This window comes from Notamacropus eugenii, chromosome 3 (assembly GCF_028372415.1).
Source record: "Notamacropus eugenii isolate mMacEug1 chromosome 3, mMacEug1.pri_v2, whole genome shotgun sequence".
Classification (NCBI taxonomy): domain Eukaryota; kingdom Metazoa; phylum Chordata; class Mammalia; order Diprotodontia; family Macropodidae; genus Notamacropus; species Notamacropus eugenii.
Genome location: NC_092874.1, coordinates 474,668,129 through 474,695,950, shown reverse-complemented (window position 1 = coordinate 474,695,950; position 27,822 = coordinate 474,668,129). Strand labels below are relative to the sequence as shown.

At 41.7% G+C, this 27,822-nt stretch overlaps 1 protein-coding gene across 11 annotated transcripts in view; it reads right to left on the bottom strand.

Annotated features, from left to right (window-relative positions):
* Nucleotides 1-27,236, bottom strand: part of TASOR (transcription activation suppressor) — a 101,713-nt gene extending 74,477 nt beyond the window's left edge. For 7 of the 11 annotated variants that reach the window (XM_072599012.1, XM_072599014.1, XM_072599011.1 and 4 more), the window contains exons 1-6: nucleotides 26,719-27,236; nucleotides 19,979-20,124; nucleotides 9,323-9,415; nucleotides 5,610-5,682; nucleotides 4,999-5,090; nucleotides 4,189-4,350 (exon numbers count right to left, since the gene is read on the bottom strand). In XM_072599012.1, coding sequence (XP_072455113.1) covers nucleotides 4,189-4,350; nucleotides 4,999-5,090; nucleotides 5,610-5,682; nucleotides 9,323-9,415; nucleotides 19,979-20,124; nucleotides 26,719-26,998 — 846 coding nt within the window. In that variant the 5' untranslated portion in view covers nucleotides 26,999-27,236. Of the gene's footprint in view, nucleotides 1-4,188; nucleotides 4,351-4,998; nucleotides 5,091-5,609; nucleotides 5,683-9,322; nucleotides 9,416-19,978; nucleotides 20,125-25,166; nucleotides 25,252-26,718 lie in introns of those variants that run through there. The other 4 variants (XM_072599009.1, XM_072599008.1, XM_072599010.1 and 1 more) reach the window with 2 other exon arrangements.
* Between the last annotated feature and the right edge of the window lie 586 nt (nucleotides 27,237-27,822).

Sequence of the window (27,822 nt, the reverse complement as noted above, 5' to 3'; positions counted from 1 at the left end):
AAGTGTTCAAGTGAAAGGAAAAGTTAATCAGTGCAGCAAACTTCATTGTTATCAGTCACCCCAACCTTCAGCAACCACCACGCTGAGCACATTTAGGGGTCAGGGCAGCCATCAACATTCAGGTAAAATCCTCCAGCAGGAAAAAGGGTCTGACTCACCAAAGGCTCAAATAAGGGTTAGTATTTTTTATGAATAAAGTATTTAATTATGTACATTATTTTTTTTAGAGATAATACTATTGCACCCTTAATAAGATTACAGCATGATGTAAACATAACTTTTATATGCACTAGGAAACCAAAAAATTCATGTGACTGGCTTTCTTCTATTTTTTTTTAAATTTATTTATTTAACTTTTAACATTCATTTTCACAAAATTTTGGGGTCCAAATTTTCTCCCCATTTCTCCCCTCCCCCCTCCCCAAAACTTCGAGCATTTTAATTGCCCCTATCACCAATCTGCCCTCTCTTCTAACATCCCTCCCTTCCCTTGTCCCCATCTTCTCTTTTGTCCTGTAGGGCCAGGTAACTTTATATACCCCATTACCTGTATTGCTTATTTCCTAGTAGCAAGAACAGTACTTGACAGTTGTTCCTAAAACTTTGAGTTCCAACTTCATTTCATCCCTCCCTCCCCACCCCTTCCCTTTGGAAGGCAAGCAATTCAATATAGGCCATATCTGTGTAGTTTTACAAATGACTTCCATAATAGTCGTGTTGTGTAAGACTAACTATATTTCCCTCCATCCTATCCTGCCCCCCATTGCTTCTATTTTCTCTTTTGATCCTGTCCCTCCCCAAGAGTGTTCACTTCAAATTGCTCCCTCCTCCCCATGCCCTCCCTTCCATCATCCCCCCACCCTGGTTATCCCCTTCTCCCCCACTTTCCTGTATTGTAAGATAGGTTTCCATACCAAAATGAGTATGCATTTTATTCCTTCCTTTAGTCGAATGTGCTGAGAGTGAACTTCATGTTTTTCTCTCACCTCCCCTCTTTTTCCCTCCACTAAAAAGTCTTTTGCCTGTCTCTTTTATGAGAGATAATTTGCCCCATTCCATTTCTCCCTTTCTCCTCCCAATGTATTTCTCTCTCACCCCTTAATTTCATTTTTTTAAGATAAGATCCCATTCTATTCCATTCACTCTGAGCTCTCTGTCTGTGTGTGTGTGTGTGTGTGTGTGTGTGTATGTAATACCACTGAAAAGTTTCAAGTTACAAATATTGTCTTTCCATGCAGGGATGTAAACAGTTCAACTTTAGTAAAGTCCCTTATGACTTCTCTTTGCAGTTTACCTTTTCATGTTTCTCTTCATTCTTGTTTGAAAGTCAAATTTTCTTTTCAGCTCTGGTCTTTTCATCAAGAATGCTTGAAAGTCCTCTATTTCATTGAAAGACCAGTTTTTCCCCTGAAGTATTATACTCAGTTTTGCTGGGTAGGTGATTCTTGGTTTTAGTCCTAGTTCCTTTGACTTCTGGAATATCCTATTCCATGTCCTTCGATCCCTTAATGTAGAAGCTGCTATATCTTGTGTTATCCTGATTGTATTTCCACAATACTTGAATTGTTTCTTTCTAGCTGCTTGCAATATTTTCTCCTTGACCAGGGAACTCTGGAATTTGGCCACAATGTTCCTAGGAGTTTCTCTTTTTGGATCTCTTTCAGGCGGTGATCTGTGGATTCCTTGAATACTTATTTTGCCCTCTGGTTCTAGAATCTCAGGGCAGTTTTCCTTGATAATTTCATGAAAGATGATGTCTAGGCCCTTTTTTTGATCATGGCTTTCAAGCAGTCCCATAATTTTAAATTGTCTCTCCTGGATCTATTTTCCAGGTCAGTTGTTTTTCCAATGAGATATTTCACATTATCTTCTATTTTTTCATTCTTTTGGTTTTGTTTTGTAATTTCTTGGTTTCTCATAAAGTCATTAGCCTCCATCTGTTCCATTCTAATTTTGAAAGAACTATTTTCTTCAGTGAGCTTTTGAACCTCCTTTTCCAGTTGGCTAATTCTGCTTTTTAAAGCATTCTTGTCCTCATTGACTTTTTGAACCTCTTTTGCCAACTGAGTTAGCCTATTTTTAAAGGTCTTATTTTATTTAGCATTTTTTTGGGGTCTCCTTTAGCAAGGTGTTGACCTGCTTTTCGTGCTTTTCTTGCATCTCTCTCATTTCTCTTCCCAGTTTTTCTTCCACCTCTCTAACTTGATTTTCAAAATCCTTTTTGAGCTGTTCCATGGCCTGAGCCCACTGAATATTTATTTTGGATATTTGGGATACAGAAGCCTTGATTTCTATGTCTTTACCTGATGGTAAGCATTGTTCTTCTTCATCTGAAAGGATGGGAGGAGATATCTGTTCACCAAGAAAGTAACCTTCTATGGTCTTATTTTTTTTCCCTTTTCTGGGCATTTTCCCAGCCAGTGACTTGACTTCTGAGTTTTCCTTCCACACCCACCACGCCTCCAGGTTCGCCCAGCCAGCGCTTGAGGTCTGAGATTCAAATGCTGCTTCCCAGCCTCAGGGCTTTCGGCGGGGGCAGGACTGCTATTCAGTGTGAGATTAAGATCTGGTGCTCTGGTGGGGGCAGGGCCGCCACACTGGGCTCAGTTCCCTCAGGGGGTTTATGCAGAGACCTTCAACAATGGAACAGGGCTCCTGCCTGCTTTGGGAGCCCCTGTCCACTGCTGCCTTCCGAGGGGGCCTGAGTTATGGGGATACCCTGCTCCCTTCTTGGCCAGCCAAAGAGACTCTCTCACTGACCTTTGCCACCTGTGGGTGGACGGACCTGTGTGGCCGGGATCTGCTCCTCTTGGTGCTGCAGCCAAGGGAGGGCTGGGCTCTGCTCCAGGTCTGGTGCTCAGCGGACCTTTTGTGTCGGTTTTCAGGGCTCTCTGGAACAGAAATCTCCTCTGCTCCGTTGTTCTGTGGGTTCTGCTGCTCCAGAATTTGTTGGAAGTTCTTCTTTACAGATATTTTATGGGCTGTGGATTCAGAGCTAGCGTATGTGTATCTTTCTACTGGCTTTCTTGTGATATTCACTTTATTACAGTGGTCTAGAACTGAACCCACGATATCAAGGTACACCTATATAAATAATCTCTCAAGTCACTTCTTTGAATGGAACAACACTGACTTAAATATTTCAGTTCCCAAATACATGGTTTGCTTTTGTTAAGTCCTAACTTTAAAGGTCACACTTCCTATAACAGCATAAACAAATCTGAGCCTTTATATTTTGCTTACGTAACCTTTTTAAACAGTTTGTATGATCATGTATGGTTGTCGACACATATACCAGTCAAAGACATGAATTACTCTCAAACTGCCACAATTTAAGCATGAGTTTTTTACCTTTCCTATGGATTCAATCACTATTCTGGATTCTTTAGAAGATATAGAACAGATATGTTCTCTAACTCCAGAAAATCATGAAAAGTTAAATTACCTAACAGTAAATGCTTAATCACCACATACATGATTCTTAAAAAGTTAAGAGACATATTAAGACAAACAAACATCATTGAGGGAAAGGAGGGAAGTTTCGTGGAGTTCAAATGAACTGAGTCTTCAATAATGGAACAGGAAAAAAGAAGTCCCAATGCAGGGAGGAGGAGGAAGAATGCAACATTCATAAACTATACTAGCTTGACTGAATTGGGGGAAAAAGTCCAGATTATGGAGGCCCTTGAATGAAATGCTTAATGTTTGGAATTTTATCCTGTACGTAATGGAAAGACATTGAAGAATTTTTAAGCAGAGAACTGACATGATAAAGATGGTAAATTGGAAAACTAACCTAACAGCAGACAGATTGAAGGTGAGGAAGCAATAGCCCAGACATGACATTTTACTGGCCTGGACCAAGGTGGTAGCAGTGGAACAAGAAAATTTAAGAGGCTAATTACAAATAAACAGGAATTCACAACTGATTCAATACGGGATAAAACAGCAATCATAACACAACACAAAGAGTTTAAGACTTGGAGTCAGAACACCTCTAAGACTGAACTCTGACAGTAGCATTTATTGTGGGATCACTGAGAAATCACTTTCCTGGGCCTCAGTTTCTTCATCTGTAAGAATTAGAGGGTAGAACTAAATGATCCCTAACGTCATAAGCAGTGTTAACCATCCGTAATCAGTTGACACTTTCTGGCAGAGAATCAGGCAAACAATTCGCACGCGTACCTGAGTAAGCTCGAAGGCCCTGTAGGCCAGCAGTGAAGTAATTCTGTTCGCATTCTTTGACACATGACACTCATGTTTTGGTGTTGGATCCAAAGAACTTTTATTTGTTGCAGATTCTGTAGTTTTTACACCCATGGGATCATATATGCTTTTCATTTTCCCCTTAAAGAAACAAAAAACATCTAAGTGCAGCCCACTCCTATGACAAAAGATATCACATTAGTTGAGGATTACATGTACAGAGTACTTACTGAATAGAGAAGCACCATGCAATAAACACCTAAACATTTTTTTTAAGTGCACTGGTGACAATACAAAGTTTTAGTCAATAAGGAATGAAAATGTAAAACAGAGAAACTTAAGAAATCACATGGACTCACATATTTTTAGACTTTTGGTCAGTTATGCTGATTTTTTTCCATTTTCTTTTTTTATCTTTAAAAAATACTATGTAATATGAGATGGTTCTTTGGGAGGGAGAAGATTATAGAGGAAAAGATCCATATAATAAATCATCTAAGAAGACGAACTTCATTTACAATGAAGAAAGCTTCATGACAGTGAATCATTACCAAAATAGTGCCCTTTCTCCTTCATTTTTAAGCAGAGAAAAGGAGGAATACAAACAGTTTACAGAAGGCTCGTTAACTCTGCTTAGTAAATAAAATATGTGGCGTAAAGTTGGCAACTAAGAAACTTCCAAGTGTTTTAATACTAATGTCAGATATCTGGAACTTGAAAAGCCATCAAGAGTTTAAAATAAACTTCTAGAACTTAAATCAACTAAATGAGGTGCAGAGCTGAAGTTACCTTTATTATTTTAAAAATAATAACATCACCCGTTGCCCCAGCTTCCAAAGGATTAGCTTGTAATAAATCAGCATACCTGGAAAGATAGATACCTAGAAGGAATTCAAATTTTAAAAATGAGTATTTAAATCTGTATTCAACTTAAGACATAATAAACCATGAAAATACAATCCTTCTAAATAAAGAAAAAACTTGAAATTTTAGAAGTTATAAAAAAAAGGTCAAATGAAACCTCTTTAACCCCCTGACTGTGATTACAAGAAGGAGAGTGATCCAGACTTCAGATATGCTCAAAAGAGTTACCACTGTTCTATGAAATCTAGTTTTAGTAAAGGAAACAAAGAAAAGAATAAGAGTAGATAATACTAGGAAGAAAGTTGAGATTTCTCAAAGTTAATTTTCTTCAGTTATTCTATATGCCACATTCCTTTTTTGTCTTAAAAATATACAGATATTTAAGACGAAGTCAACATTAAAACATTCTGAATGTTTTAAAAATAGTAAATGTGTGAGATGGCTAAATTGAAACATAAAAACTAAGAAGACATTAATATCACATTATAAAAGGAGCAACAAAAAAGTAGAGAAAAGCAAACAATACAAACACTTACCCATGGAAGGGCTGCCAAGAATTGTTATTTTGGACTGGCCCACCTGTACGCCTTTTTCACATATGCCTTGTACCTAAAGTAAACCAAAACACACTCTTATGTTCATAATTAACACAAACAATCTTCAAGGACTAGAGCAAGTGTTAACCTGTAACACCATCTAAAAATGAAATTTCAGTTTCTGAACCACACAGCATGTCCTAAAAGCCTAACTATAATAACAGGGTGTTCCAATAAAGTCCTATTCTAACGCATGATATCCAATTTGTGTTTCTGAACGTTTGTCAGCATAGCACAAGTTCTGAACAGGTTCTAAAATGAACTGGAAAGACTTCGAGGAAGTGACAGTTAATTCCAAGGTCCAGGCTGACTAAATTTGGAGACGCTTTCAAGAAAACAGGATGTCAATCCACAGCAACTCATGAAGAACTCTAAGTAAGGCACAGAGTGGTGTCTACACTGATGGATAGAATAGCTCATACTGATATAATCAGGGATTTTGAAAATATTCAAAGAGGAAGTAATTTCAAGTTATGACTGAGAATCACTGTGAAAATCAATTATGCAACCTACAAACAATTCAGTTCCAAGACCCATTTGCAGTGCTTTATACACATTACACATAATAGGTATCTAACAAAAGTTAACTGACTTAAGTCAAGCACTTATTTAACACCTACTAAGTGCCAGACACTGTGCTAAGCACTAAGGACACAAAAGAAAGGTTCACAGTCTAATGGAGTAAATACCTATGTGCAAATAACAGATGCATTCTGGACAAATCAGAGATTATCTCCGGGGAAAGGCACTATCCTTAAAGGGAACCAGGCAAGGCTTCCCAGAGAAGGTAGGACTTCAGACAGCCATGAAAATTCATCAGGAAATGGAGTGTCTTATCTGAGGAACAACAAGGAGGTCAATGTGACTGGATCACACCGTATGTACGCGAATGGGGAGTAACAAGTAAGAATCTTAGAAAGGGAGGAGAGGGCCAGTCAGGAAGGGCCTCAAAAGCCATATGGAGGATTTTATCACTGACAACGGAGAGAACAGCCAACAGATTTAACTCAAGGAAAATGTGGGCCATTAGAACTGCACTGGAGGAAGATCAAGCTGGCAGCTGAACAGAGGAGGAACTGGAGTGTGAAAAAGACACTAACACCAACACCACCACAGCAGCAGTGTCAAAGGAAAGAAGGGGGCCTCAACAAGAGGTGCTACAAAAAGCAGGACCAAAAGGACATGACCATGACTGACTCTCTGTGGGATAGGAGGGGAGTGAGAGAGAAGAGTCGAGGAGGACCCTTAAGATGCAAGCCTGGTTGACTGGGGCAATGGTGGAAACCTTCACAGTAATAAAATGAGGAAGGATTGGAGGGAAAGATAGTAAGTACAGTCTGTGAAATGTTGAGCTTAAATGGCTGCAAGACATCCTGTTAGAGATGTCTAATAGGGAGGTGAAGAGGAGAAACTGGAGACCGGTAGAAAAGTTAGGGCTAGACCAATGTGTCTAAGAATGATCTGCACAGAAATGACAGTGATGGCAGTGGAATCCATAGAAGTTGATAAAATCAACAAGTGAAATAGTATAGAGGGAAAAGAAAGGACAGGAGAAGTACAAAGCACCAGACCCCTCCATTGTCAGGCACAACATAAAGATCTAGCAAAGGAGACAGAGTAGGAACAGTCATATAGGTAGGAGAAAGAGCAGAGTATCACAAAAACACCCAGGGTAGAGTTTCAAGGAGGAAGGGGTGACAGAGTCTGTCAAGAGGGGTGAGGATTGACAAAATGTCATTGGATTTGGCCATTTCTAAAAAACTGCTAACTTTGAAGAATAGTTGATGAGGTCAGAAGCCAGATTACAGAAAGCTAAGAATAACGGGGAAGGAACTGGAAGCCCTGATCATAGATGGTCTTCTCAAGGAAAATAGCCACAAAAGGGGAAGAAAGAAAGGTAATAGTTAGCAGAGATGGAGGGATCAAATGAAGGTTTTTGAGGATGGCGGAAATGTGGGCCCGTTTGTAAACAGCAAGAAAGTACCCCATAGACAAGGAAACTGAAAATTAGCAAAAACAGGGATGACAGAGGGGCAATCTGCTGGAGAAGACAGGAAGAAATGAGCTGATGAACTAAAATACTAATGATACAGGACATCCCCAAAGTCTCAGTATAGTTTTAAGCTCAATTAAAACTTTTGGGACACACTGTATGTTTTTACAAGGAAAAAAATGTGCAAACTCAGACATTCTCTTCTTAGTCCATGCTGAAATGACAGTACTTGATTTGCAATCCTGCTACTTGTCTATATAATTCCTAAGAATGAAATGAAATGTCTTCTCCTCTACCCAAAACAAACAATTAGGGGAAAAGAAAATCCCCCTAAAAAGTTTCAAAACACAAAGACTAGTAATTCTGCTGTTTATGAATACAAAGTCCTTGTGCTGAAAAAGCTCAATGCAGGACATGAAAAAAATGTAATGATGTTGGAAAAGATGTTCAATAGAGAAGCCCTTATCCCAGGATGCATCATGACTAGCCAGGAAGCAAGAATGGAATTCAAATGGCCACAAAATTAGGGTGAATAATTGACCACCTAAGCTTGACCTCTAGCCTGAAAAGTAAAGCCTTAACACAAAACCCATGTCAGAACAAATATGCAGAGGCTAGCGTTAGTTTAAACTTTACACTGGAGGAAAAAAAAATTTAAAAGAAATTTATTGGATTGAAATTTTTTTTTCCCACTGAGACAAAGTTTCCTTCACTCAAGAGTCCAGCACTGATGCTCCAGGTCAGTGTCAGTGACACTGGTTCTTGCAGGCTCTGCCAGTGATCAGGACAGACTGTAAGCAGGTCCTACCAAATGAAAGTCATTTCAAGTACCAACCAGTAAAGGGGATAAATGTTGTAAAGCTGGAAAAGAGAAAATTCAGCAACTAACTGGATATGAAAGATGAAGAAGGGTTCAGAGTAGAGGATGACCCAACATTACAAACCTGGGTGACTGCACAGAGGTAGACTCCTCCACTGAACTAGGAAAGGTCAGAGGAATGTTGTGTTTGGACAAGAAAGATAATGAGTCAGTCCTGGACACATTTAGTTTGAAACACCTACAGGACATCCAGCTCAAGATGTCACTGCTCAACACATGGTCATTTAGTCCATTTTGATATGATTCTGTTTTTCCACTACTAGGTATACCAGGTGGAGGACATGAATCTAACACTTAGATTACTACTGGCTAAATCAATGTTTACTGCCAGTCTAAAAGCTGCGTGGTTCATAAGCATCCTGTCTCCTTCCTGTCAGTATCGTGGTGAAAGTCAAAGGGCTGCACACAACTTGAGTGACATTTCTCTTTCCAGCATGGTACATAACCTTCTAGGTCTCACTGGAACAAACAGCACTACAGAAACCAACGTCACCTCCACATCATGAGTCACAAAAAGCTGTCTGAAAAACATACTTTAAGAAATGTAAGATAAGTAAATAGATACATTTAAAATGTACGGAATAGAACAATTTTTCTTCTGGATTTTATGTGCAGGAAAAATACCAGCTATAAAAAAAATGTGTTATTTACCAAGTCCTATCCTGCACTTCAGTGAAAACAGTGTTGTATCCAAAACTTAAAAAGCCCCAGAATTTCAAATTTGCTATTCAGTAGTTAAAATGTTCTGAAACTTAATTTTCAGTAAATGGATATACTCACCTGAGGCCGATCAACCATCAGAAATGCATAGGATTCTGCAAGTTCTTTATCTGAACGACCATCAAATCTTAGTTCTCTCCGTTTCTCTGTGAACTGTTAAAAATAGAAGTCTATGTAACCTTTCAGAGGTGATTATGGCTTGAAATAAAAATACTTCTTCCAAGAATATTCTATATTGTTCAAAAGCTGCCAGGTTAGAAAGAAACCTAATCAGATTACTTTTAATTTTCTAAAATCAATTTTCCATCACACTTTCTGTGTCTTGTGAGACTCGCTTGAGCCCCTTATCACCTAAAAAAAGCTGATACCCTGGACTAGGAAGACTACTGGAGCCCGTCTGAACTGACAGAGCAACGATCCTCTGAGATGCTCCCTGAGTGAACCTGAAATCCTCCTCCTGACAACAACCACAAGACTAGAGTAAACTTGCATAGACATACTGAGTCAGGGGCACTTCCTTGCCTAATGGAAACTGTAATCTTGACTAACAAAAACACCTACATCCCGAGTCAGGGGCACTTCCTTGCTTTACACCTCTACAATCCCCCTCACCTTACCCTTTCATGAACTCAGTTCCAACTGCAGCTCCACATGCATGCCGCCAGCTTGAGAGCAATAAAGCACACATACAACCAAATGCTGTTCATCTTTCTTAGACCAAACTCTGGGGCTGACAGTCTCAACTGCCCTTCCAGTACTGTGCCACTAGGCAGCCAGCCTTCATTACTTGTATTCACATTCCCATTAACATTATAGAAGTATTTTCCCATTATTAGGAATATAATCCGAAAATGCTATTAAAAAAAAAAAACTAAATGTTAAAGATGTTTATAGTCCAGAATATCAAGGGAACTAATAAAAAGAGATGCTAGGGAAGGTGGCCTAGCACTACCAGATCTCAAATTGCATTATAAAGCAGCAATTATCAAAACCACTTGGTACTGGCTAAGAAACAGAGGGGTAGACCAGTGGAACAGGTTAGGTACTCAAGACACAGTAGTCAATGAATATAGCCATCTACTGTTTGATAAATCCAAGGACCCCAGCTTCTGGGTTAAGAACTCACTGTTTGCCAAAAATTGCTGGGAAAACTGGATAACAGTGTGGCGGGAACTGGGCATAGACCGATGCCTGACACTGTACACAAGAATAAAGTCCAAATGGGTACATGATCTAGGTATAAAGACTGATACCATGAACAAACTGAAGAAGCAAGGAATAGTGTATTTATCAGACATATTCAGAAGGGAAGAATTTTTTACTAAAGAAGAGATAGAAAGCATTATGAAATACAAGATGGATAATTTTGATTACATTAAACTGGGAAGTTTTTGCACAACCAAACCCAATGCAACCAAAATTCAGAGGGATGTAGTAAACTGGGAAAGAATTTTTATAGCTAAGCTCGGGGATAAAGGCCTCATTTCTAGAATATATAGAGAACTGACTCAAATGTATAACCATACAAGTCATTCCCCAATTGATAAATGGTCAAAGGATATGAACAGACAATTTTCAGAGGAAGAAATTAAAGATATCTATAATCATATGAAAAAATGTCCTAAATCACTTTTGAATAGAGAGATGCAAATCAAAACAACTCTGAGGTACATCACACCTATAAGATTGGCAAACATGACAGAACAAGAAAATGATAAATGCTGGAGAGGATATGGGAGAGTTGGAACACTAATTCACTGTTGGTGGAGCTGTGAGCTCATCCAACCATGGTGGAGGGCAATTTGGAACTATGCCCAAAGGGCTACAAAAATGTGCATATCCTTTGACCCAGGAATACCTCTTCTAGGACTGTATCTCCAAGAGATCATAAAAATGGGAAAGGGTCCCACATGTACAAAAATATTTATAGCAGCACTCTTTGTAGTTGCCAAAAACTGGAAGTCAAGGGGATGCCTATCAATTGGGGAATGGCTGAATAAATTATGGTATATGAATGTAATGGAGTACTATTGTGCCATAAGAAATGATGAACAAGAAGACTTCTGAGAGGCCTGGAAGGACTTATATGATCTGATGCTGAGTGAAAGGAGCAGAACCAGGAGAACTTTGTACACAGTAATGACCACAGTGTGCGAGAGTTTTTTCTGGTAGACTTGGAATTTTGTAATAACGCAAGAACTTATTAAAAAAAAGAAAATCCCAATGGTGGTTTTCTAAGGCAAAACGCCTTCCACACTCAGAGAAAGAAATATGGAAGTCATTCGCAGAATGTAGCAGATCATGTTTGTGTGTGTGTGTTTTTGTGTATCATGTTTTGATTTGTTATATTTCTTCCATTTATTTTAGTTCGACTACATAGCATGACTACAGTGAAAATGTACTCAATAGGAAAGTATATGTAGAACGTATACAGAATTGTATGCTGTCATGGGGAGGGAGGGGGGTAGTGGGGGGTAGGTGTGGGGGGGATAAAATCTTAATTTTATGGCAGTGATTGTAAAACATTAAAAAATAATAATAATAAAATAAAATTTAAAAAAAAAAGGAAAAAAAAAGAACTCACTGTTACACAAAAATTGCTGGGAAAACTGGATAACAGTATGGCAGAAACTGGGCGTAGACCCATGCCTGACACCGTAAACAAGAATAAAGTCCAAATGGGTACATGATCTAGGTATAAAGACTGATACTATAAACAAATTAGGGGAGCAAGCAATAGTGTATTTACCAGATTTATGTTGAATGGAGAAATTTTTGACTAAACAAGAGATAGAAAACAATATGAAGTGCAAAATGTATAGTTTTGATTACATTAAATTGAAAAGTTTTTGCACAAACAAACCGAATGCAACCAAGATTAAGAGGGAAGCAGAAAACTGGGAAAGAATTTTTGCAACTAGTGTCTGTGGTAAAGGCCTCATTTCTAAAATATATAGAGAATTGAGTCAAACGTACAAGAATACGAGCCGTTCCCCAATTCATAAATGGTCAAAGGATATGAACAGGCAGTTTTCAGAGGAAGAAATTAAAGCTACCTATAGTCATATGAAAAAATGCTCTACACCATTATTGATTAGAAAGATGCAAATCAAAACACCTCTGAGGTCCCACATTACACCTATCAGACTGGCTAACATGACAAAACAGGAAGATGATAAATGTTGGAGAAGATGTGGGAGACTTGGAACACTAATTCATTGTTGGTGGAGCTGTGAGCTGATCCAACCATTGTGGAGAGCAATTTGGAACTATGCCCAAAGGGCTACAAAAATGTGCGTACCCTTTGACCCAGCAATATCGCTACTAGGACTGTATCCCCAAGAGATCATAAAAATGCGAAAGGATTCCACATGTACAAAAATATTTATAGCAGCTCTCTTTGTGATGGCCAAGAACTGGAAATTCAGGGGATGCCCATCAATTGGGGAATGGCTAAACAAGTTGTGGTATATGAATGTAATGGAATACTATTGTGCTATAAGAAATGATGAACAGGAAGACTTCAGAGAGGCCTGGAAAGACTTATATGAACTGATACTGAGTGAAAGGAGCAGAACCAGGAGAACTTTGCACACAGCAACAACCACAGTGTGTGAGGAATTTTTCTGCTAGACTTAATACTTCATTGCAATGCAAGGACTTAAAAAATTCCCAATGGTCTCTTAAGGCAAAATACCTTCCACATCCAGAGAAAACTATGGAATAAGATCACAGGATGAAGCAGATCATTTTCTTTTGTATTATGTTTTGCTTTGTTTCATGATTTCTCCCCTTCATTTTAATTCTTCTATGCAGCATGACTAAGGTGAAAATGTATTTATAGGAATGTATGTGTAGAGCCTATATAAAATTGTATGCTGTCTCAGGGAGGGAGTGGGAAAGGAGGGGGAGTGAGGGGGGGGGGTTGGGAGGGGAAAAAATCTAAGATATATGGAAGTGATTGTAGAACACTGAAAACAAATAAAATAATTTAACTAAAAAAAAGAAAAAGAATAAAAAGATGTGTATAGCAGCAATATAGTAAAAAAACAGAAGCTAAATGTTTAATAATAAAAGCATTAACTCATATTAAGTAGAGTATGGTTTGCAAAGTCCTTTACACAGTTACTTTATATGAGCTACCCAACAAGCCCATCACTATTATCACCATCTTACAAATGAGGAAACTGATGTTCAAACAAGTTAAAGATTTCCTGAGTCACATTACTAAGCGTCTAAGGCAAGACTTGAATCTAGGTCTCCTAAATATTTAATCCACCACCTGCTACCATCTCTCATGTAACATTAAGGAAACAATTCAATAAATTATGGTCCATTAACAGAATGGAATCCTCAAATGCAGCAGAGGTCACCAAGATGGAGTATCATACAGAGCTACAGAAAGGTATTTAAAGCAAAAATCAAAAACAGAAAAAACAGAGTACAACCTGAAACCATGAAAAATTAGAAGTGAATTGTACTAGAAATACAGCAACTGAGAAGTTATGACTTTATGCATAGAAATATACCTCAGGTAAATAGGCTAGAAAGCAAGTCTAACTGCTCACATTGGTATTCAATAATTTTATAACAAATGATTTCACATTAAAAGTGAGAGCAGTCTCCAATTTTCACCTTAAGTCTATCTGCATCTCTATCTATATAAACCATTTCTGATTCATTCTGTACATGTGACAACTAAGTCTCTCAAGTGCAGAGATGGTATGACTGGCTTTGTTAAAGGCAGTCTGGTCACCTGGGAATTCCCCATACCAATGAAATTACAAGTTCAGTCCTTACCCCTGACAGACATAAAGGCAATAAAAGGAGGGACCATATCTAAGCATTTTATATGCTGGACTTAGTACACTGTGCTTCAACGGCCAAGTCCTGGATACTGTTTACATAAAGACTGAAGAACCCTACATCTATAAAACACCAAAGTGAACACGCTGCCAGAGAGTGCAGGATCTGACCCTTACAACAACCCAGTGAGGCAGGCATCACTATCATCCCCACAAAACAGTGGATAAAAGGACAATGAAGTAGAGACCTGGCAAACCATGAAGGCAACCTGGCTAAGTCTCCACTCCTCCAGACCTTCACTCAGGTTCTCTTCATCACCCAGCTAGATTATGACAAAGGCATTATGGTCTTCTTCCTGCCCCAGATCTCCTTCCTCTACTTTATCTTTAACACTGATGCCAAAGTAATTCTCCTTATTGCAGATGTGACCATGTCATCACTCCACTATTCATTGAATGACAGTGACTATATCAAAAGATACAGGATCAAAGACAGATGTGATCACATAACTCTCCTATTCAACAACCTCCAAGGCTTCCTCTCACCTCAAGAATAAACTGCTCTTAAGCTTTTACGCCCTTCACAAGCTGGCCTTAACCTGTCATCCCAGACTTGATGGGGTTGGAAAAGTGGGGGAATTCAGGAACCCCTCAAGGATCAGAGTATTGAACAGGATTGTCTGAAATGAATTCGTGGACTCAAGCATTCTTGAAGTCAAGCTGGCAAAGATTTATTGTTACACTTTTCAGCAGGCAAGAGTTCTTAAGGAATCTACAACCTTAGAGGGGTACTGTTAAAGTTTATACAGGATAAACTGTAGTAAAAACATGTGCCAAATATGTTAACCAGGTGATTCAGGGCAGGATTAGGGAGTGGTTAAGGAACAGTCAGTTCTAAAAGGAACATGCACATTTAGTATGGGAGGGAAGGAGTTATAGGCCTGAAATGTCACTAAGTCAACTAAAGGTCAAGTAAGGGTCACTAAGTTAACTAAGGCCGAGAAATACCCAGGCTGCCCCCCATCAATGACTTGTGAGACAAGATAAACAAAGGGAGTGTACATATATCTAAGTCTAAGATTCACACAATGAGGAGTCCAGGATACATATGACAGGTCAGTGAGCAAGTACACAGCTAGTTCAAACTAATCAATGCTATAGGTGCAGCTAGTGCTGTAGCAGGAAGAGCTAGAGCTGCTGAACTAGGGCTGGGCTAGGGAGAAATGTGGTTTTGGAACGGGGGTCCAAGCACCCCATCAGACTCACTGGGAAAGTATCCTCTCCTGACTTCTGCAATCCCAACAAACCTCTCTGCTCAACATGCTTAGCCTGCACATTCCTCAGTGCTCAACACGTACCTCCCGAGCACATGCCAGGTGCTTCCTAAACTCCGACTGACATGGCATGACATCACTGTTTTCCTGTCTTTGCATGGGCCACACGACGTAACCACAATGATTCCCGCCTCACCTCCTCAAGAGTCCTTCTCTCCCCCATTAGCACAATCTTCTGCATGAAGCCTTTCCTTCCTGACCCTCCCACCCATCTACTCTGCTCTGTAGGTATCTGTTTGTTCACATCCTGCTTATCCTGTACATAGAAGTGCTAGTTTCCTCCAACAGATGGTAAACTCCTTGTGAGTAGAATGTTTCACTCTTTGTACTTCTATCCTCAGAGCCTAGCAGAGTATCTAGCACATATTAGGTACGTAATAAATGCTTACTGATTTGACTGATTTCCCACACAGACAATCTCTCTGAAACTTCTCTATTTTTGTGAAGGGGAACCATCATCCTTCTGGTCACAATGGTTCACAACTTCTCCTTCCCGTCACATATGCAAACAGTCATCATCAAATACTGTCACTTTTATCACCAACACATAACCTGCATCTCTAGCCACCAGCTGAGTACAGGCATTCAGCACCCCTTACCCAGACTGGTGTGACAGCCTCATTTCTGGCCTGCCTCCATTCTCTCATATCTCCAAATCAACTTCCACGAAACTGCTAGTTATTTTCCTAAAATGCAGGTCTGACCATGTCCTTCTCCTACTTCATGAACTCCAGTGGCTCCCTATTATCTCTGGGATCACACAAAACTCCTGAGCCTGGCCTTGAAAATTTTCACAAGCTGGCTGCAACCCCACATGCTTCAATTCAGCAAACGAGCCTCCTCACTGTGCTACGAGCCTCTGCACAGGCTGTCTTCCATGCCTGGAACGCATCTTCTCCATACCTAGGCCTCTTAGATCCCTTGGTGGCCTTCAAGACACATTCAAGTGCTACCACTTATAGGAGTCCTTCATGTCCACTGAAAACCTTCCCAAAATTGCATTGTACACACTCTGTATACTTATCTGCATATATGTTGCATCCACCAACAAAATATAAGGTCTTCAAGGATAAAGTTGTTTCATTTTTATCTCTTCCTCCTTGGGGTCTAGCACAATGGCTAACTCACAGCTGTAACAGTTTAACAATTCTACAGGAGGGGAGGATAACACTGTGCTGGGCATGAAGTCCCTTCACAAATACTCTCTCACTTGATGCTTACAACTCTGCAAGGTTGCTGCTATTATTTTATAGCTGAGAAAACTGAGGCAAACGGGGGTTAAATGACTTGCCGCTAGTAAGTGTCTTCAGCTGGTTTTGAATTCAAATCTTACTAACTCCAGGCCCAACGCATCAACATTCTAACAATCCCCCTCTCACTATCCTGAACCCTCTCTCCAGTCTTGTTTCCCTTTGTCTCTTGGATACTCAAACTGGCTGTCTCAGAAGCATCTCAAATAAATATCAAAAACAGAATTCCTCACTTCCTCATTACTGTTAAGGACAGCAGGAGGCTTGTAGCCTTGGTGTCATCCCCAACTCCCTCTCTCCCACATTCAAGTCCACAGAGATGGTCTTTCCAACATGTCATCTCCAATGTAAATATATCTGACCCTCTCACCCCGCTCCTGTTCTCTCCAGGCCACATATAAAATGCTCTCTTTGGCATTTAAAGCCAGTCACCACCTGGCCCTCTCCTACCTTTGCAGTTTTCTTACATGACACTTCCCTCTACAAACCTGGTACAGTGAATGCTCCCTTCTCTCACATCTGCTTCCTTCAGGACTCAACTCCAATTCCACTTTCTTCATGAGGTCTTTCCCAGCCCTAACTACTGCTTGTACCTTCCTTGAAGTTCTCTTTTATTTAAACTATGTCTACCTTGTGCGCTGAGTTGTTTTTCCATCTTGTCTCCTCCATTAAAATATGAGCTCCTGGAGGAAAGGGACCAGGTTTTTCCCCTTCTGAAACTTGTCTTAGGGGAACCACTAAATCCCTCCCTCTCTCCTAAGAGTGTTACTCTCTTAATGTCAGCTGTCCCATTCCAACTGAATAGGTCACTAAATATAGCAATAATCTGACACAACTTAATCACCTTTGGGGAATACCTTGATATCATCTTAGAATATTTCACATACACGAGAGAGGCCAGACTTATGATTGCACTGGTACAGCCACCTCCCTTCTCTGCAACTTGTATTCTTAATTGTCTATCGGTGGGTGAACAATCTGATACCACAAAGGTCTGTCTGAGGGGAGAAGACGAAGGTTTCATTGAAGATTTCCGCAAGAGCAGAATGTGAACATACAAGCAGTCTGCAAAAGGCTACCAATTCACCTTGCTTATTTGGTTTTTAAACAAAGAACAAGTAAGTGCCAAGGTTTTACAGGTGCTGAATCTTTAAGCCACATCCTGATCTTCCTCTTAAAAAAAAAAAAAAAAAAAAAGGGCCTGGTACCACAACAGATTAGTCAAAACATTCTGTTAGCTCAAGAAAATAGGTCTGTGTGACAAAAAGGAGGAGTCACCTAGAGTTCAGGTTCCAACCTCCGAAAACCTGGAGGCTGCTTGGAACAGCCCTGACTCCATTTGGTATTGATACCTTTCCACAAGCACAGTGATATCACATTCCAATAGAAATGGGGGCCACCAATCCTTACATTAAGAATCCCTGTGAGCTGAGTATTGGCTTAATTTTCAAATGTAATTGATGTTTTGCTACCTTTTTATTTATTTGCTCCCCATTTCCCAATTAGATTTTAATCTGGTTCAAGCCCCACTTGGTTGGGAGTGTTGTGGGCTGCAGGCAGTAGATCTCATGTCTGAGTAGATCTCGTGCCCTCTGGACTAAGGGCTCCCTCCCACAGCCAAGACCTGCCAGAGACAGGACCCAACCCCAGGCCATCCTAGCTCCAAGGCCAACTCTCCAGTTATGCTGTCACCTCCTACCCTTACACATAATATGAAGATTCTTTCACTGAGAACTCAATCACTCCCTTCATTTGCCCATTAATTTTCAAGAAGTCACTTCACATCTGTAACAAGCACATACTTGTCACTATTTTCTAGCCATCCTCAGGGTCATCTTGGCTCACAGTGGTCCCTGCCTTCAGCGACCCTTTCTGTAAATCTAAGACACAGTCACAGATTAAAGCTGAGAAGGATCTGAGTGACTACTCAATGGCTCGGTCTGTGCAAAGACTGTTACAGAGGGGTCTGTGACCTTGGAGTGGAAAGAAATTACATTTTTATTTTACTTCATGCATTTAAAAACTTTTTTCTAAGGAAGCGTCCAGAGGCATCACCAGACTGCCAAAAGGATCCATTATACAAAAATGGCTAAGAACCTCTGACCTCATTCAACCTACATCAGAAAAGAATCTTATCCACATTACAAGTTTTTCCTTCCATGAAGCCTAAATGTAACTTCTTGCACCTTTACCCATTGCTACTACCTTTATATAACAAAGCCAGGTCCTGCATGACATCCTTTCAAATACCAGACTTATCACATTCACCCTGAATCTTCTCTTTCCCAGGAAATACAGCCCCAAATTCATTCAAATGAACCTCACATTAAGTGATCTGCAGGTCCTGCACCTTCCTGGTCACCTTCCTCTGGATACCAACCAGCTTAACCATGTCTCCCCAAAATGTGGTTTCCAGAACATAAAACTCCAGAAGAGAGTCAGAGCAGATCAATAAAAAACGAGACTGTCATCAGTCCCTCGTGCCTGGAAAGGATGTCTCTCTTACTGCAGCCTCAGATTCCCTTCCCTTCCATGGCTGCCATTAATTATCACACTCTTGACCTTGAAGTTGGCTCACATACCCAGAACTTTTTAGAAGCTGCTCTCTGTTCAAGTGAGATCTGTGAAGTGGTTTCTGAATCTGTACAAGACTTCACATTCATCTCTATTAAATTCCACCTCAGCTGATGAGGTCCAGCGTCCAGCCTGTCAAGAGCTTTCTGAATTCCAGCTCTATGCAGAGTTAACTATCCCCAGGGCTATGCTGGAGTCAGCTCCAAACCCATCTGGACGGTCAACTGCTCAATTTTCAGTCTGAGCATTCCCACCTCAGACAGCATCATGAAGCACGACAAATCAAGGCTGGGGTGAGAGACAATTATGAAAACATTTACCAACACACCATGGCTATCCCTCATCAGCAACTCTCATAAACATGTAGTCTATATCCCTCTATTGAAATCACTTAGTAAAATATCAGAATATGGTGGGACTACATCCAGATGCCTGAGGCATGCCACTGGAGACCTACACCCACAATGATAAAATCCCATTAATGACAGTGAGTCCAGTCATTCAACCAACTGCAAATCCATCTGACTATACTGTGACTTAGACCACGTCACTCATCTTTTCCATAATAATAGGAGAGATTTTGAGAATTCAACCATTAATGAACTTACTACCATATAGGAAAATTTTAATTTTCTTCATTTCAATTTATTAAAAAAATGTTATGATAGTTTAAAGGGGGGAAAGGCAAAATGTATTTCGCTTATTTAGAAAGTTAGTCACATTAAAAATGTCTAATATTTATTAGGAACTTACCTCCTTTTCCAAAAGCTCATTATGAACCAAACTTGCTCGTCTATAGTTAAAATTAGCCACTGATCCTGGCTCAAGGTAAGATGAGTGCAGAACTTTCAGAATATCTTCAAACTCTCGGGTGCCTGAAGTTACTGGCTGAAAAAGTGCTAAAAATTTTAAAAATAAAATAAAGACATACAGATTACCAACTTTTTAAAGTATCTGTTATTAATACTTTTTAAAAAGAATGGGGGTGGAGGGTGAACATAAACAATTTTAAATAACATTTTAAAAAACCAAGATACACAAAGTCTTTTCTTCTTCACAAATCACCAAAACAACCACTGGACAATTCACTGTGTGGCAAGACAGGAAAGAGTGAAATCAATTCTTTCCCATGACTAATGAGTAAGCTGACCAAATGTTTCAATCAAGGAAGTTCTTAAGAGCTAAAAATCAGAGTGGTGTACGGTTTGCAAACTTCAAGACCAATAAAAACAACAAATCAAATTTTATCTTTTTTAAATACAATTATGAAAGTTATTTACTGTTCATCGTAGAGGGCAAGTCTTAATGATGCTCTAAAATGCTAAACAAAATGCTATTTAAAAAAGGACCTGGTATTAGAATTCAAGTAAGAATTTGACATCTTAATGATATTCAGGCAGTATCTACAAGTAGTTAACACACATCTGAAGACATTTTGACCTGAACCACGTAGTAAACTTATGGTAAATTTGATTATTGGGAAGTAACCTAAATAACTCATTATAAAAGGAGGGTGGTGGGACTCAATCATACAACTTCACTTTTTTTTTTTTTGGGCCATAAATTTGATTGATCTTGACTCCTTTTCCACTGTCTCCTTTATGGTTAGCTTATATGGTGATATAATAGTTAAATATTATTGTTCTTGTAACCCTGGCAGTTATAATATCATAAAGGAATAACTAGGTTTGGAATTCTATACTATTCTGAACTTAAGTTTCTTCACTTGAAAACTTTTTCGTGTCCTAACTGAATCTTCATTTGTAGTATACTGATTTATTAGCGTGTGATTTATACATGGCTCAATACATGGATTTAGATAATCATTTCAAATTATGGCAAATTTGATTAATGAAAAGCAACCTAAATTCACCATGAGAAAAAAAAAGTAAAATTATAAAACTTGTCTATGTAAACTTTTAAATCTATTCAAAATTGTACAATTAGTTTATAGATGTTCAAGTCAACTTTAGTTTACTGAAAAAAATCAAATAGTTTCAAATTCTTATCAATTTACATAAATTTTCAAATACCATACTGCAGATTTAAAAATCTGAATTCATTAATATATTATCATGAAGGTTCCAAAAGACAGCAGAAAGTTTGAGAAAAAATATTCTCTTGGTTTTTCCAGGCCTTCATCTCTCTACGTTATCCAAATATGATGAAGACTATAGCCAAGTCACATGCAATGATACACTGCTATGTTGCCAATGGGTTTAAAAAATGTGTATTACAATTTTCTTCTAAATCTGCACATTTTCAAAATAGTTTCACAAGAGTTTTTTAATAAAATTTTTCTCTCTACTCAATGGGGCCGAAAAAAAACCTAAGTCATTTTCCAGGGTCAGAAGAGCGGACTATAACTGAAGGTGGTTCTTACCACATGTCCTTGCTTACGTCAGTTCACCCCTCCCCCTGCCTGTTTCATCTATATGGTGAAAGAACTGGAGTGATGCCCCTTCCAGTTCTAAATGTTGTGACTCATTTTTTGGATTGTAAATTAAAATGTGGTTCAAATCATACAAAGTAGCATAACAATAGTACGGGTTTTTTTTTAAATTAAATCATGATATATGACCCAAGAAGGCCCAAAGTTTATCACAAAAAATTTACTTTATTCTCTACCCAAAAGACATGTCCCACCCTTAACATCTTAAAAACATACAAAATGGCTATACACTAACTAGACTGTTAATAAGAAAATAGTATTTGAATGAAATCGAGGGGATGGGAGAGAGGGAAGCAGTTCAGATGTTTTTAAATTAATTCCCAGTCAAAATTCCAGTATCCTTTGTCAATTTAAAACAATTCAGATTCACAAATGTTTTATTAAGAATATGAAAGTTAAAATATGTGAATGGGCACATTGTTAACACTCTTTGATACAAATGAAATATTTGTCGATTGTGAGCACAGTGCCGCACTTAATAAATACTTAAGTTCCATTTCCCTTACAAAAATAAAGCTAATAAATAGGAGACAGTTCTAGCTTTAGGTAAATTGGAATTATGCAAATTCAGGGAAAGAATGCTGAAAGAAATCTGCATTCCAAAAGGTTATCTACTTGGAATTCAAAACTTTAAAAAGTTTTACAAAATTTAAAGAGAGGATATCTACATTAGCTTTACTGCCCCCTCAGCTAGGAACACCCTAGCCTCCCACCGCCCCTCCACCAAAAAAAAAAAAAACAAACCAAAGCCAAAGACTAGGGCCACCAGGCCCCATCTGTGCCCAACTGGTGCTGGCCTCCTTCCTTCCTTCCTCCCTAAGCCCCAAATTACATAAAAACAACTTTGCTTGGAGGTCTTCAGAATGTCACTATTTTCAGTAAGTACTTGATTTCAAGCACTGACACTAAAGTTGGTGTTGGCAATTTCATCTTTATCACCTCCTACGATGTCCCTAAATTTGAGTATAGTAGAAGCAATATCCTTGAGAAAATAATACTTTTTCTCCCAACAAATAAGAGCTTACTTTTTCTGTAGACCGCTATTTTTTTTTTTTTGACAAAACAAATTTAAATGTTGAGCACATCAAACTTTTTTGGTCCACACCTGTGATTTCATCAGTGAAAGGTCTCCCAAGGCAGACTCCTAACTATTCATGCAACATCTGGGGGCAGAGAAGGCAAGGTTAAGGATCCTGATGCCACACCAAGTCTGCCATGCACCAAGCAGCAAAGCCTGGACTCTGAGTCTGACTCCAAGTACACTATGCCAAGCTAAATCTCTTAAGAAAATAACTACTCAAGCCTTTAACAGCATCCTTAATGATTTATGCCTAACATGTAAAAAATGAATTCAATATTAAAATTTCTATGTTTTCCACACTCAAAAATAATTCATTGACTCCATAGCAGTGAGTGGCCTTAGAAACTGGACCTACAATCTAACTCACTTAATAGGCAATAAGCGCAAACTGAGGCCCAGAAGGCAGAAGATAAAACTGCCATGGTGATACAAGCACTAAGTAAAAAAGCCAGGGGTTATCTTGCCTCAAACCAAGTAACCCAATCACTTCTCTTCAAAACAAAATTTTGCCTACAAATCACACTTAGCACTTTATACAAAGAAATCAGTTTCCCTAACATCTATTAGTTACCAATTTGACAATCTGAAATCTACTGAAGTAGACAGCGAGTTCTTTGCACGGTCAAAAGTAATACCACTGTTGAGTACGGCATAATGCAAGTTAATAAGCCTTGAATAAAAAATAACACAAACAGAACAAAAACCTACCTTGCTAGCCTATGAAATACATCATCTCATTAGAGATTTTCTAGTCCACCATTCATTTCACAGGTAAACTAAGGGACTGAAATGTGAAGTGGCTTTAACCCAAATTCACAAAGCCCCTCTAGTGGCAGAGACTCGTATCTTTTGATTTCTTGCGTTCCTCCTAATTCACCCATGCTAACTCTCATGACTATTTGCTTAAGCATCACCTTCAAAACAAATTTTATGTACAAGCTGCCCAGAACCTGGAACATGATGGGAGCTGTCCTGAAGCCTCAAAAGTCAATATGGCCGACTGGCCACATTTCAACGTTTCTCTAAATGGGTTAATTTTGGATGACAGGATAATACAGAACAGAGGAAGTACTGGCCTAGGGGCCAGAAGACCTACCTCTCCAGGATCAGCCACATGACTTCTGGATCAAATCAATTTAACCACTGCCTCAGATGCAAGATGTGAAATGACATTAAATCAGCTGATCAAAAAGTTGTGTTTTAATTTGGACCTATGCCCCAAGGACAATCAAACTGTGCACACCTTTTGATCCAACAACACCCCTACTAAGTCCGTATCCCAAAGAGATCATAAATAAGGGAAAAGGACCCGCATGTACAAAAATATTTACAGCAGATCTTTTTGTGGTGGCCTAGAACTGGTGCCCATCAACTGGGGAATGGCTCAACAAATTGTGGTTTAGGAATGTAATGGAATACTATTCTGCTACAAGAAATGACCAGCAGGCAGACTTCAGGAAAACCTGGAAAGACATGAACATCAACGGATGCCGATGTGATGATCAACTAACACGGATTCTTCCCAGCCACACAATGACCAAGAACAATTCCAAAAGACTCGTGATGGAAAATACCATCCACATTCAGAGAAAGACCTAAGGAGTCTGAAGGCTGATCAAAGCAGACTATTTTCACTTTTTGGGGGTTTTTTTGTGGTTTTTTCCCTTTGTTGTTTCTTCTTCCACAACATGACTACTGTGGAAATATGCTTAGCATGACTGCACATGTATTACCTTTATCACATTGTTTTCAGTCTTGGGGAGGAGGAAGAGAAAAATATGGAACTCAAAAATCTTATTTAAAAAAATGGATGATGAAAACCATGTAACTGGAAAAAAATAAAATACTATTTACTAAAAAAAGCTGTACTTTGATTATAGTTAAGAATACTTGTGGGGGTGTTTCATCAACCATAAAGCACCAAACATAAAGCACTTATTATTTTATCAGTAACATTTACTGGAAATATGAAACATGCTGTAACTTTAGATTACCTTAAAACATCGACAGGGCTTTTTAAGTTAGTCTACTGAAAACTCAGACATCTGATCATGGGATATCAAGATCTTTCTTTCCATCCAGTCCTAACAATTTGTTTTTTAAGAAATAATGCAGAATATGTTGTGACCCTTAGGTGATGTGCTGGTTTAATTTTGCTGAACTGCTTTCCCTCTTTCCTTTCTACTGGGTTAAAAGAGATAGACACTAGATAGGGGATGGGAAAAGACCTATCTGGAGACAAAAGCTGAAGTGAAAATAAAAGATATTAATCAAAATTATTTAAATTCAGAAAATCATTCCTAAGAACACAACCGCATTTTACTAAAAGATGCAAATAGAGGGAAAGGAATTTAACCGGCACAGTCATTTAACACACCAGAGGGACAGCTTCAAGAATATGAACTTACCTCCAAAGGCAAATAGGTAACTGACTGAAGTTTTTGGGAAAGTAGCAAATTCAGCTTTTCAGTTAATCAACTGTCAGCTGTATAGGATCCCATCATTAAGTCTGACCTTTGTAGTATTTTGACTAGAATACATTTCACTATAAAGAACCTAACCAAAAATAAAATAAAGTATGAAAAAAATTTTTTATTAAATGTTAGTCTAAAGAGCTGAGTCTCTAATGAGGTCATGCTTAACATGGTTGAACATGTATAATCTATGTCAGATTATTTGTTGTTCTGGGGAAGTGGATGGGAGGGAGAGGAGAAAAATTTTGAAATTCAAAACCACACAAAAAGTGAATTCTGGGAACTCTTTCCATGTAATTGAAAATAAAACAAAATTTGATTAAAGTAAAGTTCACAATTCTTTTACAAGACTCATCTTAAGCAGCACCTCCGGCAGGAAGTTCCCCCAATGCCATGAGCTGCTACAGCCCCCCAAGTCACCAGACACACCGCCTGGGCACAGACGCTGCTGCGGGGCCGTGCTGTCTCGCGAAATAAAGAGCTGAGCCCCAGGGCTGCCTCCAGTTTCTAAACCGAAAATGACTCAAGTTTCTTGGTCACCAAAGCTGTCATCTTGGGCCCCCTGACTTCAACCTTAACTTTCAAGGTTCTAAAAAAATGCTCCTTCATGCAACACAAGCTGGCTCCCACGCTCACGTTCGGACCTGAAGCAGGCGTGCCCGGCCCCGCACCGAGGCTGCCCAGCCCGGGCCGGGCACAGCGCCAGGCGGGCACCGGGGGGCGGGCAGAGCCCGGGAGGGCACCGGGGGCCGGGCAGAGCCCGGGGAGGGCACCGGGGGCCGGGCAGAGCCGCAAGCGGGCACCGGGGGGCGGGCAGAGCCCGGGAGGGCACCGGGGGCCGGGCAGAGCCCGGGAGGGCACCGGGGGCCGGGCAGAGCCCGGGAGGGCACCGGGGGCCGGGCAGAGCCGCAAGCGGGCCCCGGGGGCCGGGCAGAGCCGCAAGCGGGCACCGGGGGGCGGGCAGAGCCCGGGAGGGCACCGGGGGCCGGGCAGAGCCGCAAGCGGGCACCGGGGGCCGGGCCCGGCGCCGGGCGGGCACCGTTTCCGCAGAACCAGCGCCGGTCCCGGGGCGGCTGCCCCCAGCGGACCCGGACCCAGGCTCTCCCCGCACTGTCACCGAGCGAGGATGGAAAAACAGCGCCTCCCGGGGGACAGGCGGCCCGGGAGGCTCCCTTTCTGGTCCGCACCCGGTGCCCACGCCAGTCCTCGGGGACGGCCCTGGAAGCAGAGGACGGCGGGGCCCCTCCCCTCCTCCCACCGCCCGGGCCGGACGCCGAGCACGCGCCCCGGCGCCCCGGCCTCCTCGGGCCTCAGTTTCCCCCCGCAGCCCGTGAACTTTAGGTTGCTTTCCCCGGGGCGCTCGCACTTCCGGGGCAGGGGGCAGCTCCCAGCCCAGGCCGCCCGGTGGGCCTGGCGGGGGCCCTGCGTGGGCGCGGGGAGGGGGTCGGGGAGGAAGGAGGGCGGGGCGGACGCGAGGGGGCACCACCTTTCTTTTCCCGGCTCTTCCTGGGGATCTGGAAGTTCCTCCGGACCGGCAGCTCGTCGGGTCCGCGGGCCAGGGCCGCCGTCACCGCCTCGGGTTCCGAGCCCAGGCCGCGGCCGAGGCCCAGGCTGAGGCCCAGGCCGCGGGCCCGAGCCCGGCCCGAGGCCGCCGCCGCGTCCCCGCCGCCGCCTCCGCCATTTTGTGAGGCGGCCTCGGGCTCCGGGGCGACCGGGCCTCTGGGCGGGGACGCAGCTCCCGCTTCCGCCGCCGCCGCCGCCTCCATGGCCCGGCCGAGGGCCCCGGGGGAGGAGGGGCGGGAGCTGTCCGCTGCCGCTCGGGCCGCCGCCACTGTCGCCGCTTCCGCCCGGCCCCGCCCTCCCTTCTCTGACTGACCGACTGACCGCCTCACTGACTCCCTGACGAAGGGACGGACGGACGGACGGACGGACGGACGCACGCTCGCTCCGCTCCCGGGCCCGCCGCCGCAGAAGCCGCCGCCGCCGCCGCCGCGCCGCCGCCGCCGCCGCAGCAGCCCCTCGGCGTGCTCGCGTCCGGCGCCGAGGGCGGAGCCTAGCGCGGCCGCTCGACCAGTGGCGCCGCAGCGGCACCTTCTGAAGCCGGGGGGAGCTCGTGCACGGGCCTCGCGGGCTCCGGAAAGGGGGTGGGGCTCCGGGGAGCCGGCCAAAGGGAGGCCGCGGGAGGGGCGGGGCTCCAAGGAGCCGACCAAAGGGAGCGCGCGGGAGGGGAGGGGCTAGGGGAGGCGGGGCGGGAGAGAGCCGCCCAAAGGCCGGGCTCCGGAGGAGGCGGGGCTAGGCTGAGCTCTCGGCTGCCGGTTGGGCCAGAGGCGGCCCCCCCACGCCCCCACCCCCACCCGCAGCGTGCAGAGGCCTTGCGGCCTCCCGATTGCACGGTCGGCAGTGGGAGGCGGGGCCTGGTTGGGGAATGCTGCTGAGCATTCCACGACCTCCAGGGGTGAAGGCTCGAGATCCTGCGGGAACACCACCGGCTACCCGAGCGCGCTTGGAGCGAGAAGGGATCCCCAGGCAAACAGTGCGGTGCCCGGCGGATCGAGTGAGGGGAGGACCTGAGTTCAAGTCCCGCGCGTCT